General features: G+C 29.4%; 1 protein-coding gene and 1 long non-coding RNA gene across 2 annotated transcripts in view; one reads left to right on the top strand and one right to left on the bottom strand.

Moving 5' to 3' along the window:
- The first annotated feature begins 483 nt into the window (after positions 1 to 483).
- The window catches only part of LOC119602260, a 56,011-nt gene continuing 40,287 nt past the window's right edge, over positions 484 to 16,207 (top strand). Inside the window, exon 1 of the long non-coding RNA XR_005231328.1 lies at positions 484 to 1,119. This is a non-coding gene — a long non-coding RNA (uncharacterized LOC119602260). The remainder of the gene's footprint in view (positions 1,120 to 16,207) is intronic.
- On the bottom strand, positions 8,915 to 11,409 carry LOC119602224. Its single transcript, XM_037953620.1, has 2 exons — positions 11,120 to 11,409; positions 8,915 to 10,242 (listed from the first exon to the last, which is right to left on the bottom strand). Exon 2 carries the CDS (start codon positions 10,215 to 10,217, stop codon positions 8,943 to 8,945), a length of 1,275 nt encoding a protein of 424 aa, XP_037809548.1. The 5' UTR covers positions 10,218 to 10,242; positions 11,120 to 11,409; the 3' UTR covers positions 8,915 to 8,942.

Raw genomic sequence — 16,207 nt, 5'->3', positions numbered from 1 at the left:
TTCTAAATAAACATTTACATAAGAAGCGCGTTTTTTTCTTCAAGAAAATATATTTTTATTTCTTTAAATTTGCTTCATTTAAATATTCACTATTGTGTAAACAATATTTAAACAACTAAAGTATCGCTAGGTAGAAAACTAACAAATAAAAAAGAAAATACTAAACAAGTTGGGAAAAATAAATCTGCAGAACTATTAAATAGTTAAGAAAGATAAATCAAAGAAATATTAAAAAACACTGTTTTGATATTTACCCTATTTTTCTTATTATCATCATCATCATTAAATCATTGTTTTGTTTTTGCTTACATGCATACATACAAACAAACAAACCCAAATCTCTTTGCTCAGTTAAAGCGCATTACGCATGGCCCCCCTTTTCCTCACCCTCTCTTTCACAATCAAATACATACAATATTTTCTCTATTTCGTCTCATTTGACATGACATTTTTACTTTCCATTCTTTCAGTTTGCATAAATTATTAAACTATTCGGTTGTTAAGTGACTTGCTGCCAAATTAATTAAGTTTTCGCATTAAAATAACAAAGAAAGTTGAAATATTTTTACATAAATATATAATAAAAGTGTTTGTGAATATAATTGTATAAAAATTTGCCAATAAAATTAATTAAATCGAGCAGGAAATGTGTTAGAAAATTATAAGAAAATTGCAATTTTTTTAATAGTTAGCGTTGTTATTTCTTTTGTTTTGTCTTTCGTTTTGTTGTTTGTGTATTGCATCAGAAGTAGGAGAAAAAGTAACAGAGGAGTATAATGTTGGTGTTGTTGTTGTTTGAAAGTGTGCTATTTGTTATTGTAAACAAATAGTTAAAATAAAATGAAGCATAAAGTATTTGAAATAATTGAAGGCTTTAAATAAAAATGCAATTATTAGTGTTTGACAATGGTTAAATCGAATGTATTAATATTTTGCGGTTAAATGATAAAATGAATTACACATGTATGTATTATAATAAGTGTTAGAAAATCAAAAAAAAAAAAAAAAAAAAACATCAAAATAATAACTACACAAAGTAAATTGTTTGGAGATAAAGGAGACTGGAGGATTACTTGCAAATGTGTGGAAGTAAAGGAGGAAGCAGTTTTATTTAAGAAGGTAATAATCTTGTAACATTTATAACAATTGGTCCGCATATGACTTGAATATAGCGGCTTTGGATTTAGTTAGTTATTATGTAGAAAAATTGCTCATAAACATAGTAAATAGAAAGAATTCGCTGTTCATATTATGAGTGAAAGTCTTTTTAACACCTTTTTAATCCTTTAATTTTAAGTTATGTGTACAATACCAATAGAACAGTTGTTAGTTATTCAAGTACCTTGACTCTTATATTGTTCATAAGCCTAAATAAGTGTAAACGCATATAACGGTATGCAAAATTTTCACAAAATAATGCTAATTACCATAAATAGAACCGAGACAGGAAAGTGGCACATTGTTAAAATACACCTTTACCAGCATATTAACAAATAGTAAAACTGACAGGCCCTCTTAAAAGCCAAACAACAAAATTTTTTTTATATGTTGTTGAGGACCTCCAAATGAAAAACAGTTAAATGACAACCTATTATTTTCTTTTATCATCAAGTTTTTGCACATGTTTGCCATTTTCTTGTCATTGTTCGAATACGAGTACACATTTTTCGTTTAGTTGTTTATTCATTCATTGATCACTACTGTATTTGACACATTGTTGCACGCGTTACCCACTCACTCTCTTATTTATATAGACTCTATCCAAAAATGTACTTAATATTGAGGTGAAATTTTTGTTATAAAACGTTTCAAAGTAACAGTTTTATGCGGGTAAAGGTGTTTGTCCTTAAAAATGCATATGTGTGTGTCAACAGTCGGGGGTTTTTAATTTTGTCATTTGGACGTTAAAACATCATTGTCATCCAACCATCCAAACATCTCATAGCCACGAGTATGCCAGTAGCAAAAAATTATAAACAAACAAAATATATGGGTGTAAAATTGTTATCTTAGTTGTGTTGGATGAGGAACGTTTATCGAATGTGCTGGTGGCGTTTGGTTGTTTGTATATTAGATATAAAGTATCTGGTATACAACAGCTCTATCAAGAAACAATTAAAAACATCATGTTATTGCATGTAATAATTGTGTTATTCGATTATATTCGGATGAAAAGAAATTTAAACTATTGTTACAATAAAAAATGATGTAATAAAAATTAAAATTTAATGAAGTCGTTTGAAAATTTATTATTTTGCAGTAATAACAAAATAAAAGTTAAAATTAAATGTTGAGCAGTTTATTATATAGTGTTTATGGAAAATTTATATTAATTTGCAAAAATTAAATAACCGAATAGCTAATATTTAATAACTTCTCTAACGGCATTTTTTATTATTATGCTACAAAGAAATTAAATTCCCAACAACTAGTTTTGCTTTTTTGACAAAATAATTTGCCATGTGGTCTGTTGCTTCTATTGCTCTGGCAAAGACATGCCAGAACACGTCCTGTCCCGTTCACTTTTAATAAAAAAGGCGCTTAAGTAATACAAACACACATTGCATGTGGCTGTGTACATGAGAGTGTTTGTATTATAAATTTTTTCTTGTCATTTTTTCTAATTTAATCAATTTTTCGTGTGTTACGCAAAGATGACAATCTCTAATGCAAAAAAAAGGGTAACATACATATAAACGTACAAGTTATCATTTCTACCTTAAACAAACAACTAACCTACAAAATGTCCTTTCTTCACTGATCCTAGTCGTATTAAAAACAAAAACAACAACCAAACAAATTTATTAAAAGGGTTAAATGTAAATTTCTTACGCAAGTTTATTAAAGGAACAAACGTGCATATAGTTTTGTAGGAATTAAGAAGCATATGCCACACGAAGAAAAACAATTTTGTTTCCAACTTGTATTTTCTATTCTCTTAAGGGACAAGGAATTATGGGACGTATATAAATTGTCTTAAGATCAGTGTTTTGTTAATAATTTTAAACCTTTTTTGTAAGCAGTAAAAAAATATGAACAATCTTAAAATGAATTTAAGAAACAATGTTGTCAATAGGCGATTTCGAGAAACTGTGGTAAAGCTATAAATTCTTACATAGATAGGGGTTTTCTAAAAACAAAACAGGACCGCGAAATGGGCGTATTTTCCGGATATGATGTTATATTTGTAGATTACCTTTTCAACCTTACCTAATAAAAATTTTAATTTACTGTAAAATCTGTTTTTAATTAACAACATTAACTTCTAATTTTCGAAGTTTTGATTGAAAATCATGTATGTAATTCCAAAATTTAGGCAATATTCTTGATTCAAGATGAACTCTTAGTTCCTTAAAGAGTTCTTCAACTACTTTTTCTTTGATTTTTAATAATCTTAATTTGAAAATTACTAATGGAATGGAAAACCCAAATATATTTTTATCACTCATATCAAAGGATATAAAAACGCTTAAATTACAAAAAAGGCTACATGTGAATGTGAAAATTACTCATGGAATGAAAAACCCAAATATATTTTTAACACTCATATCAAAGGTTATAAAAACGCTTAAATTATTTTAAAAAAGGCTACATTGTCAATATCTATCTGTTGTTTGTACCTAAGATGTGGTGTATATGCAAATGTTTACTGTCGTTTGTGTACAATGTTTTTGTTACAATTAAATTTAAATAACAAAAATTGAAAATAAAACGTTTTCTTTGAATTTTCCTTTACGCTTGACAAACTATTTAAGAAAACTGTCAGTCCTGGGATATTAAAAAAAACTATTTTTTATGTATAGTTCTGGCAACAGCAATATTTGCCCCTTAATTGCCCTTAGATTTGTATATGTGATGCTGTACAAACAAATTTAAAAGATTCAATGGCAAAAGTTTATTTAGTTTTTCTATTACTTTTATCTGCATCATCATCATCTGTGATGATAACTTAATCCTATTGAATCTACATTAAGTATATAAGAAAAATGACCCATGTCACCTACTAAAAGAACAAATCATGCCACAATGAGGTTAAATTACTAAAATCAACCTCGTGTTATATAAAATTTTCCTAAGGATTTCATGATCACACGTTATGCTCGAAGGCTTTTTTCTAAAATCCAAACAGTGTGAAATTATTCACCAATAACTTAAAACTTGCATGTTCTAAAGATGTTGTGTTGTTTTTCTTTTAAATATTAAATAAAGTTTTTTAATTGAAAATAATATAATTAAACATATTTTAATATAGAAAATATTTATAACCTTGTTACAGTCTGTTAGTTTTTTGTACAAGGACACCACTGTTGACCGTTCTTTATATAACTGAAGTACACAAAAACATTATTATAAATAAATATATATGGTTAAATATTTTACCTATTAAAGATATCAGAAAAGATACTTTAAAGAGGCGTGATTTAAATTTATGTGTTCGTGTGTTTAGACATAAACTTCTAACAAGATTAGGGGTCATTTTCACGGTTTTAGCATTAATCAAAATGACCAATTGTTAAAAACAATAGAATTTCCTTAAGCAAGATGTCATAGATTATCTTTCATCCATGTTACACGCAAAAGTCACAATGGTGACATTTCTACAAGATGTGTATGTGTGACATTAAGAAAACAAACGCGAAAAATCACCACCTTGTAAAAGAAAAGCTTACATTGATAATGAAAATAACATGAAATTACTGAATTGAAAGTGACCAAAGGGAAAGAGGAAAATACAATTAATTCATCCCCGAATAACGGAAAGATACTTTTTAATTGCTTTCATATCAAATTTAGTGGTGGTGGTCATTAGATCGCGACACATCACGCGTTAAATTTTGTTTTATATTGTAATGAAGGGAAAATATTTTGATTTCATAACCTTTACTTATTTTCATTGTCTTTAAAAAAGAAGGTTGCTACTTTGGCAAAATGTAATGTTATGTGTCTAACTATGATGTTTCCATTATTTTCGGTTTAATTGACCATTGGCCATCATTGCCGTTGTTTATGTTACCTTGCATCTAAATTGTTTACTATTTATGCCTCAATATTTTTTTATTGGTATTACACATTTAATAATATGTGTATGTATAAATGAGCTAAGAATTTACAGCAATTTCTTTTGAGAAGGGTCAGAAGATGTTGAATGAGTTTAAATTCCTGTTGACCCTTCTATGAGTCAGTGAATATACCTGATAGAAGAATATAAATAGTTTACTTGTACTTTAATGTTTTGGAGTTTATTTTCTTAAATGTTTGCACACATAACTTGAAGGCACTTAAAGTAATATTTTCTTCAATATATTTTTTTAATGTGTTTTTGTTGTTAGAATTTACGCTCTGCTAAGTTCTAAAGTATTTTTTTAATTGCTGGGAACTATAACCTGTACTACTAACATAAGTTTTTAAGTTTTTTACCTAGTTTTTTATACCTTTGTAGTTGGGTAGTTTTCTTAATTTGTCTTTATCATATTGGAAAATAATTAACTTAAGGAAATAACAAAATTATTAAAATCAAACCAAATTAGAAATCTGTTAGTGGACTGGCCTTTTCAATTCTTTTGTAAATTAATTTCCCACGTTCTTAAAATTGATTGATTTTTGTTATACTTAAAACAATGTATTCACTTGCATTTGTTTATGAAATATTTTATTTTAGGAAATAAACATTAATTCTTGTAAATATGTAGCATTTTTGGGGATGATTATACTTTGTGGCTTCCGGGAAAAAAATGTATTTTATGACAATTTTTTGTTGTAAAAAAAATTTAAAAGAATATGTAAATTTCAGAGCTATAAAATGTGGCCACAAAAAAGTAATAAACTTGTCTGGAACAGGGAAACTCTTTTCTAGTTAGCAAAGTTACACATGATTAAGTATTTATTCAGTTCAGTTTTATTTCAAATAATGAAAATAATAGAAAACCCATAAGGGATTGATCCAGCGCAATATCTATATAACGATACATTTGTCTGTACTACTGTTTGCCAACTCGAGTTGTCTATCACAAATGAAAGTATTTTTATTATACTTTTTCAAAAATCTAGTTTTTCGTTTCTTTTTTTAATAAGAATAAATAACAAATTTTTAAGTTTACCACAGGAAATTCCAATAAAAATGAGAAACAAGTTCAATTATTTGTAAAAAGTCACCCAGATTAAAGCAAAGTATAACAAACACAACAGGATATGATAGTTCAAATGAACTCTAACTCTAGTATATCCCACAATGTGTGATGATAAGCATGATGCTGGCAAAAGACAAGTCATCTCAAGTTATTACAAAATATAAACGTAACTTTAATTTTTGAGTGATTGCTCTAAATTTTTGTCATTTTTGAAAGAAAATTAAAAAAAAAAAAAATAATAATTCGTTACACACAGATGCAATCAAGGTAAAAGGATGTTATGGGTATTTAGAAGACGTACATGGAAATAAGAGCGCGAAATCCAAATTTATCAACATAAATTTGACAATTGAAGCGAAAAAATCCAAAGGAAACCCAAAAAAAATATAAAGACTTTTTTCTTTCTTTACGATAACTGTCTGTAAAAGGTGTGCGCTACCAACGTATGTACGTCACTATGATTAATTGTCTGTACGAGAAGACGAAGGATCATTAAGAATATTGAATATTTGTAGGGCACTAAACCTAGCTAGCATTAGCTATATATAGCTGTAGAAATTATAGTAGCTGCTAGTGGTAGTTGAGTCACAAGACATGTGTGAAATACTTTAAAATTGTCGTGTAATATGCTCTGATTATTACCAAAAGATAAGCATGAAATGATAAAGCATTTTCTCTATTATTTGTTCTCTATACGATTGATTCGAATAGATTAAATGCTTTTACAACATTTTCCTTTAATTTCTATACAAAATTACATTTATAGAAAACATTTTGCTTACGTGTATTTATTGTTCAAGGTTGCAAGTACTATAATGTAGGAAAACAAATCTTGGCGCGCAAATCCAAATTGAAATTCATTCTGATTGTGTGTCAACAATAGCAATTGTTCAATATTATTCGGGTTCCCTTTTTATTTCTTTCTTTTTTACTTTTATTATAAATACTTCTGCTTCATTAATCGCCTACAACTGGCATTTCTATTTGATCAGGATCCTTTGTATGACAAAGAAAATTGTCTTAAGTATGTATGCGAGAGGGTGTATGTGTGTGTGTGTGTGTTAAACAACCAGACGTCCTACACAATTTTTATACTTATAGTCGTACGTATGTAAGTAGTTTTAGGCTTCCGTATACTTGAATGTCTGCCTGCATGTAGTACGCTACAAGGAACGTGATATAATAGACTGAGTGCCCTTGACTCGTGCTAGTGTAGACAGATGTCCTTACTGTCGTCTGCGCTAAGATTTTTAATATATATATTTTTTTTGCATTTCACTTTTTCTTCGACAATACATTGTAATACACAGACAAAAAAAACTTTAGAAATTTGTTTGTTAATATACTAATTGTTAAAGATTTTATATTTCAACCAAATACTTCTTAACGTGTAGTTGTTTACTTTTTTTTGGCGCAAAAACAAATATCCAACATTCAAGTGATTGTTTTTAAATTTGCCTTAAGGACTTTTAACTTCAATGCCCATACATGCATACAAGTATAAGTAAGTACGTAGTTATATATTCTTGTATGCCATGGAATCCTGTATAAATATATGGTTGAGCCTTTTGTAATTATATGTGACACATTCGCTTGCAATAACAACAATCTGGTTATGAATAAAACACATATACAAAATCAAAACAGCTGTACATTTATTTCAAAGGACATTCTTTATATAAACAAAAATAATAATAAACAAAACAATTAATTTAAAATTTTATAACTTTTTTAACAATTTTAGATTAGATAATTTAAGTGTGTTGTATGTAATCGTTGAAATCTACAATTTCCTTTAAAGATGTTGAATGAACAAAATTAATTACTTTGTCTGGACATAGGCTGCAAGCGAGAGTCTGTATTCTATTTTTTGTGTCGGTTTTCACACAAGCCTTAATAATATATAATCCAACAAATATTCACCTGCTCAGATCAATTACAAATTCAATAGCTGTTTTTATAGTTAGTTTGTTGTTTTCATTTACAAGCTGTTAACTTAAAAATATGATTTGAATTTCAAATAAAATGCACCTGTTTTAATACAATTCTATAAATTGAAATATTTGCTATGCCTTTAAAGGAACATTGTCCAGTTGTCCTTCAAAGTTTTTGACAAAATGTTTGTTCTTACATTTGTTGATCTACGACACCCATATGTTTTTTAAATAATTTGGTTTTGAGAGAACTTCTGTTTCCTTTATTTTGTTTAAATTTATGCATAATTTAGTTCTGGTCGGCTGCAGTGTTGGGACCAAAAGGACCTTATTAGCATATTCCTTTATTTAACTGCAACTATTTTGTTTAACTCTAAATACCATTGGGAAAACCAAGCAGAAAGAAACATTTGTTGTAGGTGTAACAGGAATGTTGTTTCGAACTAGATATTGGTCACAGGTGCTTTATGACTGTGAAAAATTTTAATAACTGTTTAAAATTAAAATTGTTAAGGTTTTTTGTTATATAAAGGTATAAGAACATATTTTATGTAACGGTTATTTTTGAATTTGCATAAAATTTTGAAAATAACTGTTTCAGTGGTAAAAAACAAATTGTTCTGTATTTAAAATCTTTACTTTTATCTGTTATACTCTACCATATCCCACCTCCCTGTGTTTTTCATTAAGAAAGCAATTTTTATATTTGTTTTTTTTTTATTTTCGTTTTTATTTAAATTTTCTTATTAATTAAAAACAATCAAATTGATAACTTTTCAACATTTTTAATTATATTAATTATTTGAAAATAATTTTGCTTTTTTGTTTTGTTTAAGAATTAAGGCAGTAATTTACAAAAATGTAATTATTTTACTCTATATTATGTTTTATTTAAATTTTGCAAAGAAAAACTCAATCTTCTTTTGGTATTATCTAAAGTTTTGTTGTCATCCGTCATACATTCTAAGGTGGAGTCATCTTCTTCCTCTTCGTAGTCACTAGATGAATTGTGACCACTGTCGGGACTGAGATTGCGCAAAAGTTTGCGTGGATGTATTTCATCGTGTATGAGTTCAGCCTCGAATACTTTGCGCAGGTTATGTGAATGCATAAAGGGTGTTTGTGCATGCGGACCTTTTCCCAATAATTTTTGAGCAGAACTCATGACACTAGCTGTAATTTGAGTGATTTTACGTTTTCTTCTAAGACCTCCTTGTCTTCTTAATTGGCCTGGATCTAGGGTTTCTTGCAGTTGTGGCGAACATATTTCTCTTTCATTGAATAAACTCTTTTTCGTTAATCCGGCTCTAAATTTTTGTTCCTTCTGTCTGTAGCGTGCCTTTTCTGAATCCCAAACTTCATGCAAATCACTGGCTGGATCTTCGGCTGGTGTATAGGTGGGTGACATGTTGGAATGCTGTTGCTGTGAAGGTTTTTGAGCTTTCTGAGATTTCCTATCTTTTCGGTTACTTTCAAGTATGGCGTCTATCATGCGTTCTAAGGTTACATCTCCCATCTTTGTTGAACTTAAAGTAGATTCTTCCATATAAACAGGATATTTCATATTAGACTCGACTTGTTTCTGTAGTGTTTTGGTTTCTAGAGAAGGTTCCTCATTAATATTGTTTAACATTTCCTTGGGATGAGGTGTTATGTATCTAGGCTTTTCAAAGTAACTATCTGGTATCCCTACACCCCTTAACGCCAATATAGGACCGGGAATCAGAGCACAAGGTGAATATTCTACATCGAAAGTGGGCAATGTGGAAGCATAATTATTAGGCAGATTTTTGCGGGTTTGTGTGTTTTCTGGTGTTTTCAACATATGTGGAGATATTTTGTTGGTGGATAATCTCAAAGGAGAACTGTAGGCCATTTCGGGCACTATGTTACTTAAATCTTTTAAACTATCCATTTTACGTGAAGGACTCTCAGAAAAACTTCTGGTTGTTGGATGCAAAGGTGTGGAGGTATATTGGTTTTCTTTGTCATGCCATGATGTTTTAGGTCTAAGCGTACTCAGGTCAGAAGATTTACGTTTCAAACGACGTCTTTGCTGTTGTTGCGAAGAGCCAGATGTGACGGGAAAATCCGGATTGTTATCGCCATTTTGTGTATAACTCTGGCGAGGACCATTAACTGCCCATTTCAACATTTTTAAGCGGTTTTTAATGCCACAACTAAAATTAAAAGAAAACAAGAATTTGAATGAATAAATATGTGAATGAAATTCAGGTTTTAATTGTTATAAAAGTACATTTTTATTAGCATACTCGCCTAAATAACTATTATTTATTCTACTTAATCCGTTCTTGCAACAAACCAACTAAATACTCAACTCTCAGAAGCAGTATATTTCAAATTTAAAAAAAAGATACAAAACAACATGAGTACAAAAGTCGTCTTCATTGTGTGATCAGTAAACAAATGAAACTCGTTTCTTTGCAAAAAATAAATTCGCGCGCAAAATTTTGAAGTCTTTTTTTCCTTTTTTTAATTTTTGCAAACAAAAATAAAATCTTAAGAAAAAAAGAACCACACCACACGTTACTAAATTGGGAGATTCATGTGTGTATTTTTGCATTTTCTTTGATTTCTTTAAGTTAAAAAAAGCTTTTCTTGTGCTTTAGCTTTGAAAGGAATTCCAGCTGTGTAAGCAAAAAAAGAAAAACCTATTGTATTCATGGAGTACAATGAAAAAGAGTTCAGGTTTTACAAATGATTAACTTCCCTACAAGAGCAAACAATTCAAATAATGATTTTTTTTGCAATTGCCAATGTGCTTTAAATTTGGTAATTTATCCAAATTTGCAATATATTTACTTAAGAAATTTAAAGTTTAATACCCCTGCTTTTGAATAATATATTCACAACTTAGGAGGTCAAAATTGGTGGTTGATAGAGATTCCTTTAAATAAGTGTCCATGAAGAGGTTTTATAAGTAGTTATGAATATAAGTATTCACAAGAGTTATGAGCATTTACAGTCCAGTCACTTTATTTACACACAATTGAGTTGGCAATCAATTATTAGGCAGAAGTTTGAAATTCAACTTACCTTAATCAAACTACTAAAGAAATCCAACTGCTATAAGATTGTTATCCAAAATGTAAGTTGTAATCCAAAGTATATATAGAGGAAATTTCACTAAAGCATTGATTAAGTTGTTAACACTTTTATTTTTAGTTCTTGATTTTTTTTTTTAATTTTTATAAAAATTTTCTTTAATGTTCTTGAACTTGAACACAATTTTTAATTTTTTTCTTTCTTTTTTTATTAATAAAGCAACACACACACGTCGTTTCCGTTCAACTGTCGAAATGCATCTGAGTAAGAATGTGTTCTCGTCGCTGTTTAACTACCGAATACTCTTCAATTTGTAACCACCCTGGCTATTTATACCACAAACTCTATAATCTATTACCAAAGAGAATACTATATACATTATACAAAGAATGCTCTTTCTTTAAATTAATGTATATATTTAAGAGAGTATTGCCTCTCTTTTATTATCCTTTGTCAATAAATAACAATCGTTTTTCATTATTTTCCATATCTGGGTATGAGAGTATGTGTGTAAATGAAGGATTGCAATTTTAATTAGGGCAGAAAAATAGTAATTGATATTTTTTCTTACATTATCTGTTGATTTTCATGATCACGATTGATCACAAGATGTATGTATATGCAATGAATAGTTCGATATCTGTCAAGGTAATCAATAATTTTTTCGATTTTTTAAGAAAGATTGAAAACAAAAATTTTAAAGGTGTAACTGTGATTTAATTTAATTTGGTTCAAAAAAGTTCCCATCATTTATTATTTTTTTTCGTATTCTATAACTTTTTGCCAATAGAGTGTGAAAGGAAGTGGCAGGAAGATTATTAAGAAAAAAAATGTGAGATGGTCTATTTTGTTATAATTTTGTAGTAAGATGAAAATCTAGGCTCTTGAGAGCATATTTAATATATGTGTTAATGTCTTAAGTATCTCTAAAAAAATATTCTCACAAAATATTTATAAAAAATTATCACAAATTTTAAATCTTTTTGTTAACAAAAAACTACTAATGATTTTAGATAATAGATTTTTTTATATGTCTGCCTAAAGTATATATACATATGTATATAAGTAACTTATAATTTTTATTATTTACATAATAACTATTAACATATTTAATACTTTTTCATTTCCTGATGTTCAGTTATTAAATAAAAACATGATAAATAATGGCATCATTATCTCATGAATAACAAATTTGTTAGTAACTAGTTATCAATAAGCATCGTTATACAAAATTTCTCCAAAACTAATGAACATTTTCTATAAAAATTAAAATTTTTTTCCAAAAAGGCCAATTATCATATTTTTCTGCAACACTAAAGCCGCATTTTATATAAATCTGCTATTTTTCATTTACTTGTTTTGAATAGGAAAACAATTTCATAAAAATAATGAAATATATCATAATATGATGATATAGTTTCATAAAATGTAAGAAAATTAGTCATTATTAATCACTTCGCTGATGTAATCAGTTGTTCAGTTAGTGCCATAATTACATGACTTTAACTCTTTCACGTATACGGGACAGCGGTATTCCAAGATTTTTTTACATTTTTCTCGATATAGAGCGTAATTTTGAGTTCACAGCTACAGTAAACGGTTATTTCTAAGAAAAATTAGTTAGTTTTTAGAATTTGATGTCACTACATGCTAACAAGGATAATATACTGCGATATCCTTCGAAGACACTTTTTCCATTTTTCATCAAAAATGATCAATATACGTCAAAATAAAGTGTGTGATGAAATCATATCCATAAAAAGTCTAGCGGTTTAGTTTTGTGCGTGAAAGGGTTAATGAAATAATACAATTTTGCAACGAAGTTACTTCATGACGTTTATGAAATATATTCATTAAATTAATATCTAATTTCATTTTGTCAATGTAATAGTTTCATAGTAGAGTCATGAAGGTTTCAATAGTTCATGCATACAACTTCATACATTAATCCAGTGAAAGGCTACGTTAGCTCGTAAACAATTAATATTTTCATTGATCAAGTGATTAAATTCATGTCTGGATTGCTGCTTTTTCTCTTAGTGTAAAAATTACTTTTTTAGATCTTTTTATATAAATATGTATGTATTTTTGTTTGATTAAAAACTATATTTTTTAGGACAATAAAATTTTCGCTGTTTATTTTGTTATACATTTATGAAATTCCCATAAAAATCAATTTAAGGCATTAAACAAGATTTTACGCAATGAAAATCCATTAATAATGACCAATTGAATTGAACAAAAACTATTTTTTATTGCAACTTGAAGACAAATTGTAAATAGCCTTGATATTTTCCGCACTTCCTATTGAAGGATAAAAAAAGATACATATTTTTTTATTTTGAAAAATTTGCTAAATTATTTTTTTTTTTTTGCCAACACGAACTACAAACACAGCTGTCTAAGAATCCGGAATCATTATTGATCCTCAAAAGAAAGAAAAATATCTTAAAAAAACAAAAACTTATATTACACAAAGGTAGAAGAAACAAAGAAATTTTCCGCATTGGTCACTGTGATCACTATGCAATTTATTGTCTGCTGTATTTACCACAAAATTTCCAATAACAACAACACACTCGTGTATAACGTGATGCATTTGTTGTAAAAAGTGGTGGAAAGGAATGAATTCATTGGATTATTTGTAAATGAATGAATACGAAATATTGTCTTAGTTGTTAATAAAAAGGTCTTTCAATATTTTGGTATAATTTTAACTAAATAAAAAATTAAGAGTGCCTCCAGCGTAGGTAGTGTTATAGTCGGTCTGTCCGGAGGTTGCAGGTTTGATTCCTGCTAGAGGAGAACGTAAAGCAACACACAACAGGCCCTAGAGCGGTCTAGATGTATTTCTTCAGGACTGATGTAACATACATCCTCGGTCTGTCCGGAGATTGCAGGTTTGATACCTACTAGAGGAGAAGCTAAAGGAAAACACAACGGCCCCTAGAGCGGTCTAGATGTATTTCTTTCAAACTATTTTGCAACTACGAATTTTCAAAAAATGTTTACTTTAGATGATATTCTTTAAAATAACTGAAGAAAGTATATATAAAAAAAAAAACTAATATACTTATCGTTTTAAAGATTGTATTCTTTAAAATAACTGGAAAATGCACTTTTTAAAACTCCTTAAAATCCAACGAAGAAAAATCATGAAATAAGAAGATAAATTAGGGCATTTGGATTTGTAAAGTAAAGAATTGGAAGGAAAAATACACAATACATTGAACAATGTGTCCAAGACAAATGGCAAATAAGAAAAAACTACAACACAATCAGGCTAACTGAACAATGATTGAGAAATATATGACATCAAGCCCTTTTCCAATAAATTGCCAAACAATTGCACAATTTTCTATAACATTTACTTCTTGCATCAATCTTTATGCGTACGTATGAACATTTTGTTGTTATAGGAAGTAATAGATTGAAATAAAAGATACAAAAACTAACAAAAATGACCCGTGTCAAAAATAATAAAAAAAACACACACACCACGATGTATGTATGTAAGATTTCTTTTTTTTTCTCCTTCTCTAAGCCACAGATTTTTTGTGTTTTTTTTTCTCTCTGTGATGGCCAGATGTTTAGGTGAAATCTTGAGGTGGTGGTTGAAGAAGCAGAAAACACATAACTAAGGATTATAATAAGTTAGATTTGTCAGTATTACGAAAGATGGATACTTATTTAGTAACAAGATTTAAGGAAAATTTTGTATTTCATTAGTAAACAATTTATTGATATTAACTAAATAAAAAGAAAAAATTGCAGATGCAATAATTTCGTAGCAAATTATCTACATAGTTTTACAATATTTATGCAGGACACAAGACTTGCATGTAAAGTAGAGGTATAACTCAAATTAGGCCCTATCATTATATGGTAAGTTATAGTTTATTGTTAAGGATATCGTTTTTGGTGGTCTTTTTAAAATAAAAATTGCAATATTTGTCATTGCCATAACTTTTTGAAGCCATCGGATGACATAGATGAGTATAGTAATCGAATCAGATTTATATAATTTGGGCTTGTAAGCGGGATGGGGTTAAATACTACTTATTATACAATTTCTGAAAGACCTATTTTGGGCTTATTGGGCAGGTTACTATGTTGGATAGAAACACAGAACCATAAAGTTTAACACATTTAAATTCTTGCAGAACAGACCATATGTTGTTGGTTGTTTGGTTAACGTGGTAGTGCACTGAGCGCGAACAGTCAAGTAGAGTCTAACAGACTCCGTTTTGACCGTACCACACCACTCGTCAGATGTAGTATTGCATAGTTTTAGATCCAGCCTGTAGCAGTGAGAAATCTCAGGATATTATTAATCTCAGAACCAGATATCTTACCAAGGTAGAAGTAACTGCCAAGAAAGCGGTTTAACAGAAAGAGCAGGGCATTTGGAAAATGGAAGACCGTTTCTTCCTTTTCCCCTATCTTTGCAACTGCGACAGTGTTCATTGAAGGGTAGCATAAGCGAACTGGCATGTCTGCCTAGCACCCAGTGTCCTGTTACTACTGCTATCAATTTCGATATATCCCGTCTACTTCGGTTTATAAAGAGTCTACCCACACAATATCCACAATATCTTGGCCCCTTTAGATGTGTCTAGATTATTCCACCTATTTTCAGCCTTTTGAAGATAGAATCTGAGGATACTACTCTTGATTGAACCTAACGAGGTTGCTACTGGAACGCCGTTGGAGATATCAAGAGCAGATCCCGTTGCGGCAAGCTTCCTGTTCATTTCCATAATACTTAGTCCCTATGAGCAGGGACCCAAACAAGGGTAATATCAGACAGGCGACACAGCCTTGACAGTTTTTTTTTGCATTGTGTAACTAATAGGGAAGTGGTAGTATAAAAATTTAGTGAGAGATGTGCCGCTTGACTATCAACAAAAATTCCTGACATTATCGAGAATATTTCAGCCTGACAGACACTACAGTTGTTGGGAAGACGGTGAGATATACTTACTCCAGCTTCTTCCCAGAAGACACCAGAACCACAGTTCATTTTAGAACCATCTGTATAGATTCTGGTGGTATATTCGCTCGGTAGGTTACCCCTAC

This window comes from Lucilia sericata, unplaced genomic scaffold (assembly GCF_015586225.1).
Source record: "Lucilia sericata isolate MDLA Ls3-8-SP2 unplaced genomic scaffold, ASM1558622v1 Contig000006F_arrow, whole genome shotgun sequence".
NCBI classification, from domain to species: domain Eukaryota; kingdom Metazoa; phylum Arthropoda; class Insecta; order Diptera; family Calliphoridae; genus Lucilia; species Lucilia sericata.
This window is presented reverse-complemented; position numbering and strand designations above follow the sequence as displayed.

What these genes read in the sequence shown, in the direction of transcription:
- LOC119602224 (XM_037953620.1), bottom strand. Translation starts at nt 10,217, where the DNA reads ATGTTGAAATGGGCAGTTAATGGTCCTCGCCAGAGTTATACACAAAAT.